This window comes from Ursus arctos, unplaced genomic scaffold, assembly GCF_023065955.2.
Source record: "Ursus arctos isolate Adak ecotype North America unplaced genomic scaffold, UrsArc2.0 scaffold_7, whole genome shotgun sequence".
Lineage (NCBI taxonomy): Eukaryota > Metazoa > Chordata > Mammalia > Carnivora > Ursidae > Ursus > Ursus arctos.
Genome location: NW_026623089.1, coordinates 26095655 through 26122976, shown reverse-complemented (window position 1 = coordinate 26122976; position 27322 = coordinate 26095655). Strand labels below are relative to the sequence as shown.

The 27322-nt window shown below is 38.8% G+C and overlaps 1 protein-coding gene and 1 non-coding gene across 2 annotated transcripts; both read right to left on the bottom strand.

The window, feature by feature from the left end:
* Nucleotides 1–795: 795 nt before the first annotated feature.
* OGA (O-GlcNAcase) lies at nucleotides 796–27322 on the bottom strand. Its single transcript, XM_026493941.4, has 17 exons — nucleotides 27188–27322; nucleotides 26691–26963; nucleotides 23336–23387; nucleotides 22828–22925; nucleotides 21166–21296; nucleotides 18644–18815; nucleotides 17377–17475; nucleotides 16452–16736; nucleotides 13969–14127; nucleotides 12884–13497; nucleotides 12309–12483; nucleotides 9037–9122; nucleotides 7978–8082; nucleotides 6872–6957; nucleotides 6407–6599; nucleotides 4085–4244; nucleotides 796–2964 (listed from the first exon to the last, which is right to left on the bottom strand). Exons 2-17 carry the CDS (start codon nucleotides 26887–26889, stop codon nucleotides 2828–2830), a joined length of 2751 nt encoding a protein of 916 aa, XP_026349726.1. The 5' UTR covers nucleotides 26890–26963; nucleotides 27188–27322; the 3' UTR covers nucleotides 796–2827.
* On the bottom strand, nucleotides 7785–7889 carry LOC113252568 (U6 spliceosomal RNA). Its single transcript, XR_003314923.1, has one exon. It is a non-coding gene; the product is annotated as a U6 spliceosomal RNA (small nuclear RNA).

Below are 27322 nucleotides of genomic sequence, written 5' to 3'. Positions count from 1 at the left end.
CCCTCCCCCAGCTTGTGGTTCCTCTCTGACAAAATCTTTTAAAAAAGCGGAAACCTTTCCAACTCCCCTTGTAAAGGCGAATTTCAGGGCAGCGCTTTTCTTATAAAAGCTAAGGAAATACGTTATTTGCATTTGCTCCAAGAGAGCCAAGGATTCTGAAATACTCTTCAGCCACAGGTATTTTCTATTGGAACCATAGAACCACTCGGTCCTCTTCCTAGTATGCTTCCTGCTCTAACGACCTTAAACTTACTATCCAGAAAGTATATCTTTATTGAGCTTCAGATGCCGCCGGCCGGCTGGCGCTTGCTAGCAAAGGATGTCATTTCCTATTTGGGGATGCTAGTCCTGGCAGACACGTTTTGGAGCTTATTAATTCCGAATCAACCCAAAACATCCTTCCACCTTAGACTCCTCCATCACATAGTTTGGGCAGGGCAACTCTCCACCCACCCATCCCACCCCCCATCATTCACCTTTTGACTAAAGAATCTGATAAAGGGTTCAACAGTGTTCCTTATCTCACTAGATCAAGGGAACTCATTCAAACTTAACTGCCCTAACTCCCGCCCAGGCTGTTAACTGTGCGGAAGAGAGTGGCTTGGCCGAGAACTACTTTTCTCTTTTACCTTGCCTGGAGGAAGATCTGGAAGTCTTCTTACTGAACCCGGGAATGGGAAGGTGCAGCCCCTCACTTGGAACAGCTGTGCAGAATACTTGTTGTAAGGTGAGGCATCAAAGCCGGGAGAAAAGGTACCAGGCGGAAAAAGCAGGTTTACACAGTACACCACCACACACATTCACTTCAAGTTTTATTTTGCCTCTTGCATGGTCTTCGGATAGTTTTACAGTTCATTTTCTACAGGAACTGAGCTGTGATCTAAACAATCAATGAAATGTCATTCCAACCTTAATAAATATTCATAACCATAGAAGAGAGCATAGCACTTTACCATCCTAGAGTGATGAAGGTGTAGGCCTGGACATCTGTTTCATAGTTAGCAGCTATGTTCAGAAGACCAGCCAAATGATTATAAGCCAAGATTAAACCACAAGCAAACTTGCTAAAATCCTGATTCCATAGGCTGACCCTGAAATCCTCCAGATAAATGCTAGAATTGTCTTCTAGTGTACAAAATGTACTTAAAGAGACAACCAAGTGGCACTAAGCTGTTTTAAACAGTATCTTGTACAGATCTTCCCTTCCCCTTAGCCCTTAAAAATGCAAACTTGGTTCCAGCTTTCCAACATCATACCCTTCCATCAGTTAAAGGTTTCTACCCTGAAAATGAAGAGGTCTCCTTCTTCCCCTCCCTTCATCTAACCAATTCAGTGCACACTCACAGGCCCCACCACTAGGTACAATGCTTTAAGATTCAAAGCCCACACTGATGGAATTTCATGAAGGAAAATGTTTCAAGTTTCCTCCTCCTTGCCCCTCCCACGTCAGCTCAAAGTAAAACAGCTGATAACAAAACTGCAGGGAAGCAAGATAACAAAATACTGTTCTGAATCCACGAAAAGTCAGCCAGCCATGATGAAAAAATGAACCCTGCAGAGATTACCTGCTAGCCTCATGCTCAGAACCCTTAAAAACACCAAATCTAAATTAAAATACATGGAGTTTTCAGAATCTGTGGTTAAAGGAAAAAGAAAGAGAAAGGTAACCATAAGTCATTGGTTAAAGTGTGCTCATTGTTTCTTTTAAAAATTAGATAAAAACATGCAAGAATTAAAGACTCTGATTTAATAAAACCAGTTGTAACAGGTCTTAAAATTAAAGGACAACTGATCTCAGGGCAAATGGGACCAATCAGTCCCTGAACCCTACTTGACAGATGTCAAAACTAACATTTCACATACCGACCTGCATCGAGGTTAATTTCCAGAAGTGACTGCGCTTTGCAACACATTGAGTCCCATGAAGTTAGTCTCTCGTACCCAAAGTGGTCAAGGCCTACCTAGCCCTAGGTGGTAGGCACTTCAAAAATAATAAAACTTCTTAAAAAACAAAACAAAAACAAAAACAAAGGGAAAAATAAAGAAAATCCATCTTCCACTGATTTACATTATTCAAAGTGCCATCCTGAACCACACCCTTTCATTTTCAAAAGGAAAAAAAATTACAAAACAGTGACACAAAGCATAGTCAGGTTACAGCTAGTTTATATACAAAAATTTACAAGTTTGCCATTTTTAAGCTTTTGTCACAAACAACTGCACATTTGTCCCTACAAAAGCACAACATGCCTGAACCAATGGTCACTACAAGAGACAATTGGCCATGGCTTTACAAAGAGCAGAAAAACTGCCCCAAATTAAAATCATTTATTCAGCTTAAAACTATGCCACAATCATCCCACTTGGAATCTCTACCCTGAAGCCTCTGAAACCTATGAAATCTTTCTCATTTCTGCCATGTCCCCAAAGAATGAAAGACATTTCATTCAATAAGCCAAAGAGGATGACAAATGATTTTGATTACCCTTATTAGATGAGTAATGCAACCACACTGGATGCAGAACACAGTGCTGACTACATTTATTGAAGACCCCCTCCCTATAAGCCCATGTAAGAGGTCTTGGCACCTAACACAAGACCCAAAAAGGAGGCCCACATCTGTTTCAAACAGGATTTTTGCATTAATACTATCTTCCAACCAGTGAGTAATCTCAAAGTGTGATGGGTGAGTTTTACACAGTCTTCGTTTCCAATCCCAATTGGCTGATTTGTTGCCATTCCAGAGGCTGAACTGCATGAAGACCCCAACCACCACCCACCAGGTGAAGTTAAGAGACTTTCGGACAGTTCAAAGTGCCAAGAAATGTCACAGGCTCCGACCAAGTATAACCACATCCTTTGGAAATCCTTCCATTTTTGCAATTTCAAAACAGCCTAATTTGCTGTAAAATTCCAGAATTCTTTTATCATCTGGTCTCACTTCACAGAAAGCCCCCCGGGAGCCTAGAAATAAAACAAATATTCAAAATGTAAATGTCAATTAGAATCATGGGTAGGAGTTGTGATGAATCTTTAATATATTTCAAATAGATGATAGTAGGAACCTGTCTATACCAGCCCCTAAATTTCATACCACAATTCTTAAAATTCATATTAATATTCAGTTAATATTAATATTTATCAATACCAAATATTGGCAGTGGCAACTATCTTAAGTGATGGATATGTTAAACTAGCTTGAATGTAGCAAGGCAAAGACTATCTCTGTTTAATGTTTTTAATATAAAGTACCTTTGAAGGGCCCACAGGGCAAAGGCCATTCCAGCCTACCTCACAAGTCAATATAACCAGAATATGTTGTACATTCTAAGACATACCTCATCTATTGGCGTGATTCCGTTCCAAGCACAACATTGAGAATTACGCTATCTTCAGACAGAGTTGTTTAAATTATTCCACAAAGGGGATACCACTGACTCAAATGATACAAAGATGCAAATAAGCGTACTCCCATGTATTAACAACCCTCTAAGGATTGGTCTCAAACAAGCTGCCCATTTTTGTATTGCACAAGAACCAAAAATAGTTTTTTACACTTCGTAAAGGTTGTGTAAGAAAAGAATATGTAGGGGCATATGACTTGATCTTGGGGTCTCAGTTCAAGCCCCACACTGGGCATAGAGTGTACTTTAAAATAAGTAAACAAAGTCTATAATATTTATTATCTACCCCTTCACAGAAAGTTTTCGTACCACTAATATAAAGCCAAGTATTTCTGAAGGTTGAACTTGGCAAACAAACTCAAAAAAATTGGCAACTCTGCGTTCCTAAATGAAATTTCTCCCCAAGGTTCATTTAATTTTCAATTATCATAGTGAGTCTCCTGGCAAAATAAATTTAACCTCATGTGTTCACTTCTCATTTCAATGGAGCTCAAAATAAGCATTTATAGTGTAAAAGAGCAACATTTTCCAATTATTAATACACGTGCAATTCTTATACCACTAATAATTCAGAAGCCAAACCATAATGTTGGGGAAGGGAATGTAAATTCACCGTAATTTACTTTTTATCCTGTCCCCACTTAGCCCAAACACCAGCAACTATTCGAATATGTACTCACCATTAGCCTTCAGTGAAGACAGGAGGCAAGCCATCATGCTTTTGGCTACACTTGGGTCAGTTACTTTTTTGTGAATATCCATCTTTATCAGAGAAGGGAAGTTGGCAAGGAAAGTTTCTGGCAACACTTCCTGCTCTTCATGGAAACTCAACATTATTTTCTGTAAAAATTTGAAAGAATCTCTTGACTTTTAGCAGCTACTCATTATATATCTATATCCCAACTACAGAACCCAGCAATAGGAAAAGGAGAGTAACATTCAGTAACTCTTCCAGTCATTATATAATTATCACATGAAGAATTAGCTTAAAATTCTAGCATTTTTGCTTTTAAAAGTTTGTCTAAAGGTAATGTGGTATCCTGGAACAAAAAAAAAAAAAGACATTAGTGGAAAAACAGGCGAATAAATTGTGGAGTTTATAGTAATGCACTAAAGTTAGTTTCTTAAGACTTGGACAAATGTAGGGACACCTGGGTGCCTCAGTCCGTTAAGCGTCTGCCTTTGGCTCAGGTCATGATCCCAGGGTCCTGGGATCAAGTCCTGTATCAGGCTCTGCATTCTCCCTCTGCCTGTTGCTCCCCCTGCTTGTGCTCTCTTTCTGTCAAATAAATAAAATCTTACAAAAAAAAAAAAAAAGACTTCAACAAATGCAGGAAATGGGTGAGGGGTATACAGCAACTCTGTATTATGTTTGCTCTATCTAAAAATATTTAAAATTTTAAAAAAATTTAAGTTTGTATTGCTTGTACAAAATGTGCATGTAAAAAATATTTGTAGTAGACACCCTGGTCATTCTTTATGTTCCTATGCTGAGAACTGTAATTATCAGACATGAAACAGTGACATCAATAGTTCAACCATCAGCATGCTGTAGTTTTATCCATGTAATCCCGAATTCAGTGAGGCCACTCTACACCACCCCTTATTACACAACCATCTGGCTAGGGGCAGAAGTTAAAAAGTAGTAATAAACTGTAAGAGAATATAAGTACATTTGTATGGGGAAGAGAAGTAAAGAATTTTAGAAAAGGGGAAGAGGAACAACATGGAAGAAAAAAAATAAATGTCACAAACAAAAGGGTCCAAATATGTATCTTAATTTATTAAGCATAAACATTATCAAGAAGGAACTACTTTTAAAAATACATATGCTGATGTATAAAATAAAAGGGTCCAAATATATAAAGTATTTATTGAGCATAAACATTATCAAGAAGGAACTATTTTTTAAAATACAAATGTTGATGTATAAACCAAAATAATTGTAGAGGAAATTGTAGAGGAAAAATTCACTGAAGTTGGGACAGGGCTGACATATGACAAGAAGTGCTCCTATCTGGGGGCACCTGGGTGGCTCAGTTGGTTAAGCGTCTGACTCTTGATCTCAGTTCAGGTCTTGATCTCAGGGTTATGCTGGGTGTGGAGCTTACTTTAAAAAAAAAAGAAAAAAAAAAGTGCTCCTATCTGAAAACAGACTCTCAGAGCAGCTCACCCCTATTATATTTTTGTTACAGTGAGAAACATTACCAAGAAGGCAAGTGAGCCTACTGACAACCAAGCAAATGAGAGATTTTAATTACCTAAACTTGCCCTGAGTCCCCAAAGAGGAGACCATTTAAGTCTGGTATTTCAAAACAGGGAGGGGGAAAAAAAAAAGGTTGTCTATATTTTGTTTTAAGATGAGAAAGTATTTTAACACTTCCAAACAAAAAAAATCCATAATGCTGAGGGAACAATGGAAAATGCCACGCTTAAGGTGGTGCCTGGGCGGCTCAGTCAGTTAAGTGTCTGACTCTTGATTTCAGCTCAGGTCAAGATCTCAACGTCATGGGATTGAGCCCCATGTGCCCCACGGCCCCTGTATCCAATGGGCTCCATGCTCAGTGGGAAGTCTAATTCCCTCCCTCTGCCCTTACCACTTAAAATAAATAAATAAATCTTTTTTTTTTTTTTTTTTTTTTTAAAGCGGGGTGGGGGCGCCTAGGTGGCTCAGCTGGTTAAGCATCTGACTCGATTTTGGCTCAGGTCGAAATCTCAGGGGTTGTGGGATCCAGCTCTGCATCAGGCTCCGCTCTCGGAACAGGGTCTGCTTGTCCCTCTCCCTCTGCTCGCATGTGTGCTCTAATAAATTAATTACAAATCTCAAAAAAAAGAAAAAAAAAAAAAAGTCCTGGTATGGTTTAAAAAAAAAAGTATTATGCTTAAGAATAAGCATTAAGAATTCTTTTTTTGTAGGAAATTTAGAAAGCACTGAGATTTTTAAGATGTATCTGCTTACTTTAAGAAAAATTACTGTAATATAATTCTAAACCTGTTATTACCTCAGCCTCAGAGAGTTCTTTGTCACCATTTGGCTTGGTATACTTCTCCTGCATGAAGGGAATCCAGGAAATTTTACATTTTTTAATGAAAGGGGTCACATCTACAGTGCCCAGGGCATAACCACATATGCCATCTTCATCTTCTAGAACAAAACAGTAATCCAGGCTGAGGGAAAGCAGCCCTCCTACTAACCTGCTCAGAAGAAAAGAGGGCAGAGTGAGTTTATAACACAAAACTTCAGACTTCAGTGATGTAGGTCTACTGTACTTGAATGGAAGCCTACGGAAACTACATCTGGTGTTAAGAAGAAACTGAAAATAAACATTAATATCCAAATTTTATTAAAACTAAAGTGGAGTTTCTAGAAAACTTTATTTCTAGTCATCACCTCCCCCTCAACCTGATAAACCTGGCTATGAAACGCTACTCCCAAATCCAACAAATCCAAATGCTTCATCACATACTTGTCTCCAATAAGGTCAGGCTGACTTTGAAAAGGTAAACCCACTCCATCGTCATACATTTCTCTGCAAATCTTGTACACGGAAGCCTGAAAATATAATCTAGTTAAGCAACACATCAAGAAAAATAGCAACAGAATTTAATAACGGGACTCATAAGTTAGACCAGACTTCTAGATAGGGAATAACAAAATGCCTGGCCTATCATAAATATTACCTCTGCTTCGTTAAATAAAAATTTATTTACAGAATCATTATTTGTAGTATCAGTAGAGAACATTCATGATTATAGTAAACACAGAACTGCTTCGCTGGGGATAGTTTTAGGTAGTTAAGCAATGGATCCAAAATGCAGCAAATAATGCTGTTGAGTCTCTCAGTTTTGTGTATGTCCAAAATGTTTTAAACATGTTACTGTCTTTAAACAGGCTTGTTGTTTCCTGTATGCCCACTGATACTTCACAACTGAAAATTACAGAATACTATTAGAGAAAATCAGCCAAGGACAACATATCATTTGGACACACTGATTACTTATTAATTCCAACTCTAAATACAGACTTAAAGGACTTAGCTCAAGATGTTATAAGTTCCTTATTAGGTTCTTCCTTAAATATCACCCCTCGTGTGGCTCAATGTTTTAGTTAACTTTTTCACCTCAAGTACCTATTTGAAAACACAGAACTACTTCTTTTCCCCTTTAAAAATATGGAACACGGGGTGCCTGGGTCACTCAGTTGGTTGGGAGACTGCCTTAGGCTCAGGTCATGATCCTGGAGTCCTGGGATCAAGTCCCCCATCAGGCTCCCTGCTCAGTAGGGAGTCTGCATCTCCCTCTGAAGCTCCCCTCTCTCACACTCTCTCTCACGCTCTCTCTCAAATAAATAAATTTTGTTTTTAAATTAAATAAATAAGTAAAAATACGGAACACTTCCCAATTTGCGTGCCATTCTTACACAGGGGTCATGCTAATCTTCTCTGTATCATTCCAATTTTAGCATACGTGCTGTGAAGAGTGCACCAGAACTGATTCTTTTAACCAGGGAGTTCAAAGCAAAGTAATGAGTGAGCACCATAACCATATACCAAGTGGGTAGGTAGACAATTACCTCATCTTTAGGAAAATATGGTCTGATAGTATAAACTTTGGAGGTAGGAGTCAGTGGGGGTGGTTGAAAAAAGAGATCATTTGCCCCATCAATTGGCAGCAAACGCTGTGGGAAGAAACAAAAAGGAGATGGATTAGTGTTGGGAAGATATCCATTTCTTTAAATGGGTGTGCACTGCAGATTACCAACTTAACATTAACTGGCTACTGCAGGCAGACCTAAAGAAGAGGGGTGTACTATGCTTTACTAAAATAAACACCTCTTTGCTGAGGGAAGGGGGTGCTTCTGAATAGAAATTACCCAAACTGAGTTACATAGCTTTAGTGGCGTATTAATGGGGATTTAAATTTACAGTAAAAAAAAAAATCTATTCCAGTATCACAAATCTATTTTTTTTTTAAACCAATCTTATATAGACCATCTCTGTACTAAAAGATGGCAGAACAGAATGTCAGGAGGAGAGGTTTGGTCTGAAGAGGGTTATCTGTCCAGGAGACGCTTTATCCCCAAAGCAATGCGCTTCAGTTTGCTGCGCGCAGCAGAGCACCTGTTGGGGGGAGAAAAGTAGAGCACCTGAAAAGTCCATGAACAAATTCCAACACCAAAAAGCTTATTTTGTTCAAATTTTCATTAACAGACTGTTCTTTAGAGTACAGTTTTATTTATAAAATAATTGGGAAAGTATCCAAAAGTCCTTTCACCATTCACTTCATAATTATTCATCCTTTTTGCTCATGGAGTTTCCACTGGCAGACAAGCATGCGCGCATTGTGCATTGCGGGCGCAGATTAAAATGGTGTGCGACCTGCAAAGAAACAATGTGAAGTGTACACCTAGAGCCGCTGCGCTTCGCAGGCGCGGGGGGAATTGGCAGCATCTCCTTCAGAAATTACTGTGAAAGAGGAGGAAAATTTGATTTAAAATCCAGCTATGTAACTAAATTGAATTTGGGACTAGAAAGCCTTCGGCAGACCAATCCTTCCAGCCATCTGATGCGCAACATAAGGTTTCTCATAAAACAAAGAAAATGTCAATTCAGTTGTGAATTCATATTGATACCTGGAACTCTCCTGCTAGACCACCTCTAAAGGCCCAGGGTTCTTGGTCTCCAATTAAGAACTGTGCTGAAGAATGACTACGACACCCTGTTGAGATCAGATCCAAGCGGAGAACGTTACGAGAAAGGGGATTTCCTGGGGTCTCAAACGTCCAACACACTAACAAACACTTTGTGGAAATAGCTCTCTAACAATAATAATCCAGGGTTTCAGGACAAGGCTGTGATAATAATTTCTTTTTTTTAATTTGTAACGGAATTTCAATACCAATGTTTTCTTCCTCTGATTAATGAATAATCAATCACTGTAAAGGGTTCTACCCTTTAATTACTGGAAGGAAAGTCAGTCTCAAGTTTGTCTGGGTCAAGTTTATATATTCCCTAGATACAGCTGTAAAAAAAAAAAAAAAAATCAAGCCAGCTGCTTGCTCTGTAGTGAAATTACAGTAATCATGAAGTGAAATGAATGAGACAGATAAGAAGACATTTTATTATCACAGCCCATGAAGGAATTAAACCTGTCTGAAGTCACATTTTACATTATGAGGAAGGGTACAGGAAGGGAAAAAGGGGGAGGGAGGATTAATCTTGTCAGAAAACTAAGGTCAGCAGAATGAACAAAAGAAACTGTTAAGTAAGTTGACAACAACACGCAATGAAAACTATTTTTCTAACAAGGACAATCCAATTCAGACTTGGCTAATAATAATAGCAGTCAGACAAATTCTAAGAACTAAGCAGAGCCAACTGATGCTCCTAATTTAGCCAGAGCTAAGACATACTTTTCTTAAAAGTATGACAGTATCTGGGCTCCTCTGACTGACCATTATAATCTTTGCATCGCACTGAAGACATGCAGAGTGGCAGGGTTTGAGGTCCAGAAGTCAACACTAAGGTCACCACTTAACCAACTTCAGAGGCAATAAAGGAAACTAACAACAAGAAATAATTGAAAGCAAATATTTGGAGGCCAAATCAAAATCACCTGCCTAGTCTTCTGACAAGATAAAGCAGCGCAATATAGTTCTTTTCCATTTGAAGACAGCATTCTACCTCCTGTTCAAGTTAACAGTCTCATCAGTACAAGATATAGTGTGCTAGTCAGACAGTCCCAAAGCAAACTGATTTTTTTGTTCACAATTCTGGCCCATTAAGAGATTATATCCAGGTTTGTCATTTTTTAGGGGTAGGGGTGCTTTAAGAAAACACATAATATGTAAATTTGTAAAATAAATATGAAACAGGGTCAAAATTTAGGCTAAGAGAACATACCCCATTTCATAGCTCAGTGTAAATTTACACTGCAGGAAAAAACTATACTCTCAAACTTTAAGATCAGCCAATTTCCCCTACCCCCCACTTTGAGACTACAACATAACTAGCACTTCCAGCTATTACAATAAAAAGCTGCATGTACGAAGAGCTGTGTAAATGAAAACATGGTTAATGCCTCAGTCGCTGCGCAAACGTGACTTCAGTTCATGCCTACTGCCCTTAAATCTGAGCTACCTCACAGACAGAACCTTTCAATTTAAACTAATTAATCATGACGCGCTGTGAACATCTGCCGCTGTCCATCCAATAGTAGTAGACACTTGTGCTGAGGATTCTCCCATCTGTACACAATGGGGAAGAAGATAATAGAAGTCGTTAGTCATCAAAAGTACTGCATAGCCACATTCTTTAAAGGACTGAATGCCAGCTGGACTGGAGAGAGGAGGAAAACAAAGGGTTCTAATCAGTAACTCCCTGAAATTACTATAGATCCATGAAAATACTCTCCTTGTCGTGAGCTTTTTGTAAAGCTATGTGGATGCCAAGACAATTATTTAAAACTTCTAAGATGCTCTGACCTTGAGATTGTGCAATAGTTATCTACACAATTTGGGAAAGCTGACCCCATATTTCCATGGTACAGAAATAAAACCTGAGAGGAAATAGAAACAATACTGTATATAATCAAGAATTTAATTTTTAATAATTCTTGAATTAAAAGCTCAATATCAAATTTTAAATTAAACTTTCCCAAGCTCAAGAATCCAAATCTCAGACTGGAAACTTAAGATTTAAATCCCTGTAAGAGATTTAATTGTAACTCCCTGGCCACAAGCCTGGAAGGCAAATGCTGTCTTCCAATAACCAATATAGAGGTTCTTCCTGAGCCTAAATGCAGATATCACAGAAAAGAGGTGTCTTGGAGCCTTTTAACAAGAGGTAAAAATTCTGTTGTGCTAAATATACAGAAACCCAAAGTTCTATATTTTCAAACTAAAAGAGACACTACTTTTAACTGCTATTATTTTTCTTTAATATCTAAGAGTCCAAAAGTATATAGGCAGAAAGTAAGAAATCTCACTGCTACTACTCCTTCATCTACACTCAGTGTTTCACACATCTGTTTCACAACCAAGACCAAGTAACCCATCACAGTGTTTGTGACTACTATGAAAACTATGACATGTCAGTTAGCCTTGCTGCCTGCTGTGTGCTATATGTAAGTCCATTACATATTCCTTATAGCTGGATTGAAAACCTGGAAATGAAATGAGGTCCCTGGAGAAACTTGGCCATGCTGGTGCTTTTTACCAAGTTTGTTGAGAATTTCCCAAAAAATAAAAATAAAAAAATCAGTTTTCAAAAGAGACATAAGAAGTCCATTTAATGAAGGAGAGATTTTTCAGGGGATTGCAATTTTCATCCCCTAATAAAACCAATTACTTGGTAGAGGAATAAAGAAAAAGCCATGTGAAATAATACCAAGTAGCACCAGAATAGCCTACCACTAAAGCTCGCATGCGCACAGGGCTGGGAGGATAGCTTCCTCTTGCCAGGCCCCTTAGGTCATTTCAGCAATTGTTCTGTTAAACACAGCAATTAATGTTACCAAGACACAGCAAGCAGCAGAGAGCTCACAGTCACAATTCATAGTGTCTCATCTCCAAATCAGGTGAAAGTGCTATACAGAGTTCCATCCAGGAAGCATTCAGTCAGAGCAAGTTAAAGTCAGTACTCTTCTAACACATTTTAAAGATATTTATGCTGAATTAGCCCAAGGGAGAAAAATCACTGTGCTTGATATATTTACGGAGACTTGCATCTCAAGTTTGTCAACAACGGCTAGACCTTTGAAAGAAATCTAAGCAAAGAATTTAAACAGAGTTGAAAAATTTGCCAATTCCTTAAATATTTTTCTCCCTGTGGGATAATCTTTTTTCTTTTTCATTTTTAAGGGACAATATATCTGAGGAAAAGAGATTATTCCTGGTGCACCTACCTAACCACTGTACAAAAGACTTCACCATAGACATTATACTCTTGATATCCCAAACATAGGAGTACATGTCATAAAGGATTGTCCTGTTGGCACAATTGGAGAGCCGAGTGAACATTCCCATCACCAGTCCGCACATCTCCTCAAACTTGGCTGCTCGTGACCGCCATTCTTCAATCTATTGAAGATCAGTAAAAATATGACTCAAAAAACTGCAAAAAACCAAAACAACCTACAACATAATTATAAACTGTTTGTATTATCAGGTACCTGCAACTTATCCTAAACATTAAAGGATCACTGGGCTTAAACTCTTTAGACAAACAATAAATCTGTCTCCCCAAACTGACAAATATTTCTAAAATAATCAACTGTGACTTTTTCATTCCTCACTCTAATGTCAAACTATGGAACTCTATGCACCAGAATCAGCAGAGTCCATATCCACTTTACAGGGCATATTCTAAGATGTGGTCAATTTTCAGAGAGTTACCAGTATACTCACTAAAGGCTTCCTTCATATCATCAGCATGGGGACCCACCCAGGCTAGAGAAGAGGATAAATTAAGCATACTCACTTTTTCAGAGTCTTTTCCTTTGCAATTGACACTGACAACACTGCTATTTGCTCGAAGCCACTGGAACTCCCGTAACATCTGTGCTCCTTTGGGTCCATGCTCATAAGGAAGGTAGAATAGGTCAGCAAGCAACTGCAAATCCTCCAAAGTCACTGGTTCCACAGTGTACAAAGGTTTTTCATTTGGACCTGGCACAAACTGCTCCTTGTTTGTCTGTTCATCAGTCTGCATAGGGGCAATATCGCTAATGCAATCTTCCTGCATAGACATCTCTGGGGATTTTGATTCAGCTATGCTCTCTTTATCTGTGTCCATTGGTTTCAATTCCTCAGCCATTTTAGCTTCAACAATTTCAGTTAGTATTTGACTGTCATTCTTGTGGTCTGTCTCTTCTTGTTTTTCCACTACCATGTCCATGGGTTCCTCATCTGGCTGTTTCTTTTCTTCTTCCTTGGTCAGAGCTGTAGGCTCACCACTCAAGGCTGCCCCCTGGCTCATAATGGGCTCCTGATAAACTGTTGTAACTACAGTTGTGGCATTTAAAGAGGGTGCGGCAACTAAGGGAGTCCCATCAACTACACTTGCTTTAGCTCCACTGTGTGCAACCTGCCTACCTACAAAGAAAAATTACCACAAAGATAATCAGAGTTAGAAACAGAACAAATCAGATCTAAACAAATGTTTTCTTATCATATCTATAACTGGAACCTCAACTTGAGATTCCAAATAATATCTAGCCCTGAGAAAAGTACAATTTCTCTAAACCACCAGGGAGGCAGGGAGGGAAGAGAGGAAAAAAACCCCACGATAAACATCCCCCCCAAATATGTCAATACATATTATTATCTTCTCTTTTGAAGATCTAGATCTAAAAACAATTATTCCAAAAAAGACATTTTTTAAACAAATTAGCATTCCATCAAGATAAACGCTACTTAAAACCAAAAGTTAAGATTTTGAAGACCTTATTCTCTAGATCCCTTCCTAAATTTTGTTTGGTGGGCCTATGACAGGCACATCAAATGTTCTTTACTTTAGGATTCAACCATGTGATCTAACCCGCTTAAAAGAAGGGCCAAACTTACTGCTATACTGATGAGGTACACCAAACTCCTGCAACCATTCTGTTAAAGCTAACTTTAGAGCCATCTGTGGACTATAGAGCACATCAGTTTCAATATCTTCATCACTGCCTTCATTTTCTAACTTTATCTGGATCGATACAGTACTGTCTTCACTGTCAGCTGCAAAAAAACAAAAACAAAAACAAAAACAAAAACCATACACAAAAAACAGCTTTAATTATAAAAGTCTCCTGATGAGAGGGACAAATGCAAAACACCAGTTATTAACAGTACAACTAAAGAAACAAAGAATAAGAACTAGAAGAAACCTTAAACATAAAAATGCAAACACAACCTTAACTGAACCACTTCACCTATAAATCATCTAAATGCATTGCTAAATGTAACATCCCACTTGAAATACGGAACATTACGTTTAGAATCACTGGGAAAGTCATTCATAAATGTTCACTGAGTACCAATCATTGGGAATGTGAGGTTTAAGGCACTATGATTTCCATAAAGAAAACATTCCCAACCCTTCAGGGGCTTGTAACTTAATGGGCAAATCATTATGAAAAAATAATAAGCAAATTAATAACTATACTGGGGGAGAAGAGAAAAATCAGTACAGAACCCACATATAAGCACAGATAATAAACACATAATGAAGCTCTGAACCAGGATACTGTTAGAAAAAATTAGGTCTGAACTCTTTGGCTTAGTATCCCAAGCCCTCCTATTCTTAGCATTCCTTTGTATTTCCCTGCATATGGCCCAGTTTGGTTAATATCTACTACTCCTTAATGTGCTTCATGCTCTGCCTTAAAAGAGACAGGAGGTAGACGGGTGCCCAGGTGGCTCAGGTCATGATTCCAGTGTCCTGGGATCGAGCCCCACATCAGGCTCCAGGCTCAGTGGGGATCCTGCTTCTCCCTCTCCTCCTGCCTGCTGCTCTCCCTGCTTGTGCTCTCTAATAAATGGAATCTTTAAAGAAAGAGAAAGAGAGAGAGAGATAGGAGGCAGGTGCCATGTATACAGAGAAGACTGAAATTTCATTTTTTAATGGGTAGAGTCCACAATGACTGAGCCTTAATGGGAGGTATTAACCCAATAAACAGAATTGGAAGTAGGATTACAGAAATCAGGAAAAAACAACTGTATGCCTACATACCACACCCAAGCATCATGTGACATTCCCAAACCTCCTAAATGGGCCAAAATTCAGATAACTTCAAATTTTTCAGTGTCCAGTGTTTTCATCTCTTGCCTACCAACCCTTTAAGGCTCAGAACCCTTTACTCACACTTTGATGCAGTTTAAGTATTCCCTCCTCTATGAGATTGTTTCTTACCACCACTTCTGCTTAGCAGAGGTAATAACTCTCTCCTCTGTATTCCCACAGCACTTTGTAGACAACTGCCTCAGCATTTATCAAACCATACCACAGTTGCCTATATGCTTTATTCAAAACCAGACTATGTTCTTCGAAAGTGGGGACTACTTTATTCTTTGCATCTTAGTGCCAGGAAGGTGCACTTGCCACATCTTAGTATGTGTTTAAATGTCAATAAATATGAGGCACCTGGGTGGCTCGGTTAAGCATCTGCCTTCGGCTCAGGTCACGATCTCAGGGTCCTGGAAGTGACCCATATTGGGCTCTCTGTTTGGCAGGGAGTCTGCTTCTCCCTTCCTCTCTCTCCCTCTGCACGCCCCCTCCCTCTAATAAATAGATTAATAAAATCTTTAACAATAAATAAATAAATGTCAATGACTAAACAACTTAGCCAGAATTTTCTTATTAAGATGCAACTGGGAAATTTTCATGAATAAAAAATTAGTAAGCCAATGTCTAAAATGAGAATACAGAATACATTCTATAAATGTAAGCTGAAATCTAAAAGATAATACGAAGTAATTCTGAATGATAGTCAGTCATCTTAAACATCTCATTTAATGGGCACCGAGGTGGCTCACTTGGTTAAGTGTGTGCCTTCAGCTCAGGTCATGATCCCTGGGTCCTGGGATTGAGTCCCACATTGGGCTCCCTGCTCAGCGCAGGGGAGGGTCTGCTTGTCCCTCTGCCTGCTTCTCCCCTGGCTTGTGCACTCGCTCTCTCGCTCTCTCTCAAATAAATTAAATTAAATTAAATATCCCATTTAATAAAAATCACCAGAAAACACAAACTGAATCAGAATAATTCTAAGGATAACAAGAACACTCAAAGACTAGTTTGTATAGTACTCAGATTTCAAAGACTGAGTCACATTTTAAAAGCAAAGAACTGGGGGAAAGAGGGAAGCAAATAACTAAGGACAAGAAGTTATTAAATAATTTGTCCAAAGCCACTCAGCCCTTCTTCTATCACATATGTACGTCAATCATAGGACTAAACAACACACTTTAAAAACCTCTGAAGTTATGACAAAAGAACACATACTTGCCAATAGCTCTAGTTAACTCCAGCTCTCCCCCCAAAGTCAGGGATTAAGCCGTCTACTTACTCATCACCACATCTTTTCTCACTCCATTCATGTTTGATTTGTACCAGGTGGCAAGGGTGTGGATAGCAACATAGTTGGCTTCAAATTCACAATTTGGATTAGTAAGGACTCCTTTTAACCTTGGGATGAGTTCTGTGGATCTTCCTTTGTATGGCCCTAGAAATAGTCTCTTCTGATCATAATCATTAGCATGAATGTTATCCCAGATTACTGGAGCTCTCTTAATAATCTTAGAAACCTCTTCAATGGACTCCACCGGAATTTCTTTAGAAACAACTTTGGGACCTAGAAATAATGATGACCATTTGTTAAAAGACCCTCAAACATGATTCTTCAAATATATTCAATTTTTCATTGTATTTTGTGATTTATGTACGTATATATATACACACACATACACACACACTTTCTAACAATTTTTCTTTTCAAAGTAACACAACATGTATTTTTTACTCAGTTTTACCCAATAGCCCCCCAGTATTTCCTCAGATCACATTTCTAGAAATGGAAGTAGTAGTATAAAGATAAGAGGTTTGTGCAGGCTTCCTCATACTGATAGTTAAGAAACAAATTTTCATGTAAACAGTTTCTTTTTCCATTATAATACAGCTTGTGATTACTAGCTGACAATCCAGCGTGATAGCTTTTATTTGATAAAATAAAACTCTCCCTTCTAAGGCTGAGATCAGTACCCTTTAGCCCAGGTTCCCCATTATTTATCAACAACCTATAACTCAGATTCACTGCAAAATCCTCAAGATGTTTTTTATACTAAATGAAGAATGTATACTTCATAAAAGAAAGACTTTTAACAACAAACTTTTCTGGTTCAGACTCAGTTTTCAAAAAGTATCCAATTAACCAGAACCAATTTTTTTAAGTTCTAGTTATCTGAAGTTTTACTGTATAAAATCTAAAGACTTACCTGTCCAAAGCACCTCAATCCCAGGTAGAAGCTTTTCACCCACAGTCCTTAAGTAAGGAGACTGAGACACATTTGGATAACAGAAAGTGCCACAATATTCTGAATGTAGGAGAAAAAATTAAGTAAAACAGTCAGGAATAAAATGGTCATGGGTTTTTAAATGCGGGGGAAAAAATGTCTACCAACTCTAAATTCTTTTCATCCAAATGATAAAGAGCCTCCATGTCCTATCCCAAAGGAAGTAAACTAAAGTGGGTAGTTCATTAAAGACTCAACTCAAAAAAATAAAAATGACTCAATTCATAAAATCTGATATTCTTCCTCCAATAATACAGACTGATCCTTATGACCCTACGGTCACAAAAAATACCAGTTTACTAAAGAAATAATTGGAATTTTTAGCATTTTCTACATACTTCTGAATTGCCTACTTTTCTCAATAACAACTAGAGGCCAAACAGAACAAACTGATAATCATAAGAGAAAAAAATGCAACATTATGCCCATGGCTATTAGTACTCAACAGCAAGTAAATTGTGATTTGCAGTGAATTAAGTATTTCCCACTATAACCTTATTAAACATTATTTGAGTACTCATATAGTATCAAACCACTGAGATAAGGTTCATGGCTCACAGTACTTTAAAACAGACATACACATGAAGTTAAATAAACTCAGACTAAAATTTCTTAGAACTAATTTATCTCTTCCTGAAAAAGAAATCAAGTCAGGGGAAATTTCTTATAAGCCAAATTTTGAGGGGGAACTAAGAGAGGCTAATACATTTTCAATGGAAGGAACTAGAGGGGGGAGGAATGGGGGGAAAATTAGCAGTTTTCTATGCTGACTACTGGAAATAAGAGCCCAGATGGAAGTGGGAAGAGTGAAAAAGGATACAGATAGGCATAGGCAGAAAAAAAGGAACAAGTAGGAGGAAATGAGAAGTGACTAAGTTAAAAGCAATGTAAATTTGCTTTTTCCTAGTCTTTCATTTTGATAATACTATCCTTTCTTCAATCCTGAAAATGTACTGTTCAGATACTGCCAGTACTAAACATACATGAAATCTTTTGCTTGTTCAGTTGCCATTTATTAGTTCCTAAAATTTCTCCAGTGTAACGCCTTGAGAAATGTCTTCTAGAAGAATTCCGACCTTTATACACCACCAAAGGGAGAGGGGACAGCGCAGTAAAACCCATACGTGATTCTTTGAAAGTGATGCATTTCAAGAAGACTAGTTAAATATAAAGCTATTATATACAATACCTGTGGGACAGAAGAGGAAAGTTTCTGGTTCTCCTAGGTATTGATAAATTTCATTTGTGATGGAGACCTGGGCATGAGCAAAAGAACTGAATACCTCTTTGTCTGCTGCACACATATTATGGTCAATATCATCAAAAAGCAAGGCAAAAGACCTGCACCCAAACTGAGAAACCTAGAAAAGGTAAAACAAACAAAACAATAAAAAAACCTAAGATGTTTTATAGTAGCTTTTTATTTTTTATTTTTTTAAGATTTATTCATTTATTTGTGAGAGCTCACGTACGCACAAGCAAGCAGGGGGAGGGGCAGAGAGGGAGAAACAAGCAGACTCCCTGCTAAGCAGGGAGCCCAGAGTGGAAATGGGGCTCAATCCCAGGACCCCCAAGATCATGACAAGAGCTGAAACCAAGAGTCAGGCACTCAACCAACTACAGCCACCCAGGCGTTCCTTCAGCAGCTCATTTTAGAGTAAAAATACAAGAGGCGGCTGGCTCAATCAGTAGAGCATGCAACTCTTGACCTCCGGATCTTGAGTTCGAAGCCCCACACTGGGTGTAGTGCTTACGTAAAAAACAGGATTCCAAACATTAAAGTAGACACTTAATAGTTGTACCTAAAGTCAAACATTTTCCTTAGAATGTTCAGAGCCAAAACTACTGCTTTTTATATTTTCTATGTTAAACAGCTAGACAAGTTTGGGAAACATTTTTCATTTGGATTTGAATGCAATATGTTCCAACAAAGCTTCAACAATATGGCCTATCCTACCTCCTTGGCTGATGATTATAGAAGACCAAACAGACAGAAAAATACGAAAACACAAACGATAAATGAACTCAAGAGGCGAAAAACCTAGCCCTGTTCTAGTCCCAAAGACACGATGATCTTAATTACTCTCTGCACATAAACCTAACTAGTCCACAAATCTGAAGGAACATAGCAGTAGTATATCAATGAACAGGAAAATAGCCTCTTAGAAAGCCTGGGTGGCTCAGGCAGTTGAGCGGCCGACTCTTGATTTCTGCTCAGATCATGGTCTCAGGGTTGTGAGAATGAGCCCCACATCTGTGCTGGGCGTGGAACTGCTTAAGATTCTTTCTCAAAAAAAAAGAGAAAAGATTCTCTCTTCCTCTGTCCCCCACCACGCTCTCTCCAAAAAAACAAACAAACAACAAAAAAAAAAAACAAAAACATATTCATGGAAATTTAACCTCCCTATTAAGTTTTTAATCATCTTAATACCATCAATAATATAAACCTTTGCCGGGGTGCCTGGGTGGTGCGCTTGGTTAAGCTTCCAACTCAGTTTCAGCTCAAGTCATGATCTCAGGGTTGTGAGATCAAGCCCCAAGTCAGGCTCTGTGATCAGTGTGGACTCTGGTTAGCACTCCCTCTTCTTCTCCCTCTGTCCCCCCACTCTCTTTCTTAAATAAATAATAATAAATAAAACATATAAATAAATAAGGAATAAATAAATGATAAAATATTTTAATAAATATAAATAAGAATAAATCTTTAAAAAAATATGAACCTTTCCCTAAAGAAACATGCACATGTATATATGTATTACGTATCAGCTAATTTACCAGAAAAGATTTTTTTTTTAAAAGATTTTATTTATTTGTCAGAGGAGAGAGAGAGAGAGCGCAAGAGCAAGCACACACAAAAGCAGGGGGAAAGGGAGAAGCAGGCTCCCCACTGGGCAAGGAGCCCGATGCAGGACCTAATCCCAGAACCCTGGGATCATGACCTGAGCGGAAGGCAGATGCTTAACTGACTGAGCCACCCAGACATCCCAAGATGTGCAGCTTTTATGTTAAGCAGAATTTACAGTTTACATGTCTACCTAGTCTGTTTTCCTTCTAATCTTGGGAAACCAGCCAACCATTTCCAGACTGAATTACATCTCTTGTTCATATCAACCAAAGGACCTGATGTCTAACAGGTAAAACTCTGTTTCTATAACCTTGGTCACAAATTCAGGCAAGTACCCTATAATATACAGAGTTTCTCAAAATGTGATTCTGGACAACCTGAATTCGGAGATAAGTCCCCACTCCAAGTTCGTATTTCCATCCCAAGTCAGTTTAAGAAACTCTGGAAAAGGACCCTATCAGCATTCTTTTAAGCATCACTTCTAAGCATTTCTTTTAAGGCAGTTCTCATGCAAACTAAAATCTGAGAAGCACTGGTACCTCTAGTAAAGCTCTCTTGACTCACAAAATATCCTTCTATGAAAAGCATTAAAGTAAAAAAATTGTATAGAAGCAAAGATTCGGTTTCCTTTTTTTTTTTTTTTTTTTTAAGTAGGCTCCATGTCCAGTGTGGAGCCCAACATGGGGCTTGAACTCATGACCGTGAGATCAAAACCTGAACTGAGATCAAGAGTCAGACACTTAACCAACTGAGCCACCCAGGCACCCCAAAATTTGGTTTCCTTTTAATTTCATAAAAGCAACTCAGAAAACTTTTAGTTTCAAATACCAAGTTAGGGAAAAATAATGAAAAAGTAACGAAGTTACCTGGTCCAGTTTGCGTTTCAATGTAGATACTTCCTTGGGATTAGAAAAGGTAATATCCAAACCAGGTGAGATAGCATAGATGAACTCTATCTCATATTCCCGTGCAGCAGAGATGAGAGTCATAAGTTGCTCTAAAGAAGAGAGTCCATGTTTTTAGAAAGCAGCACAGAAAACTAAAAGAACCTTCACCTTTCACCTAAAGAGAAGAGGTCATTTTCTCCAATTTGCAAGAGCTCAAGAAAAGTCCCTTACGTTTTACAAGACTGCCATGTCCAATGTGACAGTAAGCCAGACAAAATGCCACAAACCTCATGTGACTTAATGTCACCCTAAAATCAATGAACATTCTCTTCCTTTCACTGCCATTTCTCAAAAATATTAAATTAAGCATCACTTCTCTTACTGAATATAAACCATTTTTATTTCCTACAGTAGTTGAGATGGGTTTTTTGTGGTCTCTGAACAAATCAAATTCTTAAATAAAAAAATCTACATATAACTACTTTATAATTTGGGAAAAAAAAGAAAAACATGTTTTTAACAACCAGGGTTAAGTGATGGCCTTAACAATCATTATCCTTTTAAGTTTTTAAAATGTGATAGACAATTTTCCTAAGTAAAATAAAATCCTATTCTATATACCACAGAATGTATCTTCACATAACTTTCAGTGGTATCTCAAAATAGTCATTTGACTATATTTTGATTATTGATCACATAAAATTTCATTACCAGCACCACCAAAAAATAATTAAGTTGCACACACACTTAAATTATATAGAGAAGTAACAACACTAGATGGAGATGGAATACATTTTAATTGCTTCTTCATAATTAAAGAAAACTTTCTTCAGTGCCTTGGCTGCTCTCTGTAACCAAATATCTTGTTAGCTGCATGTATATACCATTTAATTCCAAGTATAAAAATGTTTCGTAATTTACAAGTCCCCAAAGAAAAACACCACTTATCTAATTTATAAGGAGGTTCTGTAGTGTACTACCTTATTTACAAATTTTATGTACTTAACTCAACATAAGATGACACATAACAAGGATAGTTTGTGTAACAAGGATAGTATAAGCCCAGACTAGGGTGAGGTCTTTATTTTAAATAAAGAAAGGGCAAGTAATCAAGTAGTCAAGACCAAGCCACACTTGAGTCCAAAGCAAAAGGATCAGTAACACTGATCCTGTCTTTACTTAAAATTTGGTATCTTGTTCATGGATTTTTTTTGCATTAATTTTGGTTTAAAAATTGCATAAGATATTATTTATCTTGACCACTGATATTTTTGGAGTCCCTTAAACTTTGCACTCAAGGCAGGTGCCTCACTTGCCCTGCCGTAGGCCTAGCCCTGCTTCAGCACCTCTTTGTCCAGTGACTTACTGTTCAGACCACTGACAGAAGTTAAAAAGTACAATTTATGATTAGAGAACAGGTGCGAGTCAGACTGACATAACTATGAATCATACCATGGCTGTGCACCGTTAGTGCTACTCTTTCAATCTACACTACAACTCACGCAGAATTATCAAAAAGAAGAAAAGGAAACTATCTACAAAGAGAAAATGAAATAATAAAAATTTTTGTACAACTACATTTGAAATATAGCTGTTTTCCTAAGATATTCTGAATTTACGGATTAAAAAGAAAAAGATTACCAGCTTCCTCCACTGAATACATCTCTCGCCAAAACATCCTATGTTTGTAGTCATCTTTTGGGGCATACAAGTATGTATTTAATTCCCATTTCTGGAGCCTTCAGGGGAAAGAAAATTACATGTGTATAAACAGGCAACAAGTATAGGCTATAAATCACAATTTTTCCCTTTTCTTAGAGCATCTCCATCTCTTAAACAGTTAATAATATTCTGGGGCAGTAGCTTTTAACCTTTTCGTAATCCAATAGAAATATATAAAAAAAAAATCAAGTATTACAAGAAATGTCAACATATTAAAAAACAGCAGCTCTGAGTGACACAGGTGAAGCCCAAAACCTATTCAAAACCCCTGGCATAGGTGAAGCAGAGGTAAAAGACCAAGGTAAAATTAACTTCTGCAACTGAGAAATCATCTAAATGCAACTCGCCTACTCAGTGTTAGTTTTTCCTCAAACAAAAAGGAAATGTTAATGGTTTAAGACTCTCCTTCAGAAAGAAAAAAAATTACCTTCTAAAGAGTTCTTTTCTCTGTTCCATAACCCAAGGTCTTCCATAAAATCCTAGATTCAAAGTAAGAATGAAATTATTTTCAAGTTTCAAAATGTGGTAAACTGTTGAGAAAAGCAGATTACAAAACATACAATATAATCCCATTTTGTAAAAAAGCATGTACAATATACCAGCATCTGAAGGATATTTAGTAAAACATTAAGGTGTCTTTGGATGGTGATGTTATGACTTTTATTCCCTTTTTAAGGTAAATTTTCTGATTTTTCTACCATTAACACTTACTACTTACACAACATATTTTTAAAACACCTAAACATCATCTCTTCTCAGTGCCAAAAAAGACCAAAGATGTTTAAATCTAACCTTTTTCAAATTTTTTTTTTAAGTCTCTACACCCAGTGTGGGGCTTGAGCTCACAATCCCAAGAACAAGAGTCACATGCCCCTCCGACTGAGTCAGCCAGGCACCCCTAAAACTAACTTTTCATTATTTTCTTTAAGTAATCTCCACATCCAATGTGAGGCTTGAACTCATGACCCAGAGATCAAGAGCTGGATGCTCTACTGACTGACCCAGTTAGGGTTAGGTACCCCGAAACCTAACTTTTTAAAAGATCTCAATCAACTACAACATAGGAAGGAGAAGCAAAGTAATCCACAACGGATAATTTTAACAATTACCACCTGAGAGAGAAGTAAACTTTAGAGTGGGGGTGGGAGAGTAAAAAGATAGGGGGAAAAAAACCAGGAAGAGCATTAGAAAAAAAAATCTGATCGAACTAATTTTATGATCACCTTTTTTTTTTTAAGTTCCTGATATAATAAAAGTGTCCAAAAATGCCTTAAAATACATTCACAACAAATTCAACAGTGGAGCTCAATTCCAGAGCAAAGGTCTGAACGACTGGAAATTCAAGAATGTGACTTGCTCCACTGTCCCAGAAGGGGGCAAAGCACTACTAACACATATTGCAGGAAACAAATCTGCAGAGGAACTACTTAAGTTGCGGTATAAGCACCAAACTGGTATTTGCAGCCCCCTTGTGTGCTAATCACACCTTACAGCTTGCCTAACCTTTATTTTCCACCTCAGTCTAATCACCTGCAAGAGGTAAAGACAACCTCTCAGGAGTATTGAAGACGGTTAAGATTGTATCATGAACACAAAATGCTCTTCGCATACTCGCAAGTACGCACACACAGTCTACTTAAGAGACTACCTAAAACTGAAATTTCTGTAATGCATTAAACTCCAATCTCTAGACAGGATGGTTACTCTGCGCCACAAACATGAACAATGACAACCAAAGAAAAATTCATTGCATACCTATGTATGAAACTGCAGCACTTTCAATCTTGACAATTCAGTGTTACAGCTTACCAAGTAATTTAAAACATTAGGTAAATTTTATACAAGTCTTTCTAGATTTCCTACAACACGTGGCATTAGCATTTTTCTCTTAAAGGAATAGGCATTAAACACTTCAATTGCTTCAATAAATAAACGGAACATTTTATCTTCAGAAACCCTAACTTTGCTGAGAGTCAGGTTGGTTCATGGTTTCAGTTAACTGTCACCACAAAGAGGAAAACAGTGCTATTACATGACTTATAACCAACAAAAGTCCGTGAGGGAAAGAAAATTTTTAAAAAGGAATCCTGCCAATACCTACAGTATTTCCTTTCTTCATTCATTTTCATTTTAAGAATGGTACCAACTTAGAACTAACTACGCGCCCCCCAACAAAATCAGGTGCTCAGTCACCAAGAAAAAAATATATACAGAGGGAGGAGGAACAATAGATGACAGACAACTCTACTCTCTGAGTAGTTTCCTTTCAATACTATTCTGAAAAAAAACAAACCAACTTACTTAAACCACAACGAGATTTTCTCCATAATTACTGAAGATGTAACAGGCAAGTTTCCTTAGCTTCATTTCTAGTCTAGCTCTAAAATTTCTATATCCCCTAGAACTCCTTCTCAACCCTCCACCCCAAGATCTGTGATGACGAAATACAGACTTTTTCTAGAATCTCCCTGCACAGAAACAAGCCCAAATGAATACACCAACAGATTAAGCGACACAAAGTAATCATGTTTACAAAAACACTGACTCCAATCAAATACGTAAGTAGTTTTTCATTCTTTCCCCCAAATTCTGCAAGACCTTTAACTTGTGAATTATTTCACTCCGTACTGTAGCTACATATTAAGTCTGTTCTCCCCTATAATTTTTATCTAAAATACTACAACCACCACCCATCCTTCCAATGAATATATATGCTAACACTGGAAAAGCTGAAGCTCTCAACCAACAGGGCAATCCTTCTATTTCTTCATACTTTTTTGTTTTTTTATAAAGATTTAGACAGCGTTACCCCTATGCACACCATTATGTATTAGAGACAACTAATAAAGCAAACAGCCAGGAAAGTCGAGGTAGGCCAGAAGACTTCAGAGAATTAAAATACATTCTGTATTCAAGGAAAAATCGATAATGCAAGTAACTCATGCTTCCATATAATGTTCAGTTAAATATCTGTCCACTGTATTCATAAACTGTGATGGTCTTCAGGCCATTTTCCCCAACGACCCAGAAAAGAAAAAACAAAACACCTGGCATTCTTTTGAAATGGGAAGGGAGAGTCAGAAGGACATTTTTAATCCTCTTCTGCAGTCCCTAAATTAAAATTTTGTATTTCTGATACTATTCAAGTCAAAGCTTCATCCCCCTGAGCCAAAGCACAGCAGTTGGCAAAGGACAATTTTCTAGGCTTCTAAAGAAAATCCAAAGGGTGGGGGCGTGGGAATGGCCACCAAAAAACAAAAACAAAAAACAACAAAAAGCTAAGCAAAAGGGAATTTGTAAAACCCTAGGCCGACCGTGCGTCTCTTCACTCCAGGAATACAAGCACATCTGTATGGGCTGATTTTTTTTTCCCCAAAGGGTGCGGACAGCAGCACTACATACGTTTTATCATGAGAGACCACCCTAGGGAACAAGATCGCGAGGTACAGAGACGTACAACACGGAGCCTAAGAGCAGGCTCCTCGCCGCCGCCTCCGCAGGAGCAGGCCTGGCTGCAGCCCAAGGCGGGTGGGGTCAGGCCAGTTAATAGCCAGAGGGGAATTCAACGCTGCATAACAACGTGAGGGGAGAGGCGTGCGTGAGGAAAGACTTGCCACCTTCTCGCCTCTCCCGTCGTCTCAGTAGGGTCAAGTTTCAGAGCCAAAGAAGTGACACCCTTTTAGAGCCTCCTAAAGCACCCCCTTCACGAAGAGAGAATGTGTTATTACCGGGGGGAAAGCGGAGGGAGGACGCTATCGCCCAGCCCGCGCCAGAGCGCTCACCTTCCACTACGCCACATAGGAACCTCCGAGCCCCTCCTGCCGCCCCGGCCACCGCTGCTCCCCCGGCCCCGGCTGGGTTGTCGTCTCCAGGGGCCGGAGCTGCTGGCGGCTCCAACGATGCCCCCGCGGAGACGGCAGGGTTGGAGTTGAGCTCGCTCTCCCGCTCCTCCAGCGCCGCCTGGCTCTCCTTCTGCACCATCCTCCTGCCCCCGGCCGCCGCCACCTCTGCGGGTCCTCCTCGGCCTCCGTCCGTTGGGCCGCCGGCCCGGAGCCCTAGAAAGGGCCTCGGCTCCAAACGCGCGCCCTTCCTGCTCCTTCCCCTCCCCCTCTACCCTTCCCCCTCCCTCTCCGCAGGGATCCGAATGCCCGGATGAGAAGGGCGGCGGCACCGGCGCGAGCCCTTTGTCAGCCGCTGCCTCAGCCTAAGCTGGGGAGCCGGAAGTCTAAGCGGAGAGCGAGGCCGCGACCTCTCGTCCCCTGGAGGCAGATGGCCAAACCTCCTTTTCTTGTTCGCAGTTAGCCTCTGCTGCCTCCGGATAATCTCAGTTCTTCCACTGTTTGCCTCCCGAAGCCCCTAGGTCTCCTCCACCGCCGCCTCCACCGCCCGCTTCCTGTTTATCCGCACTGCGCAT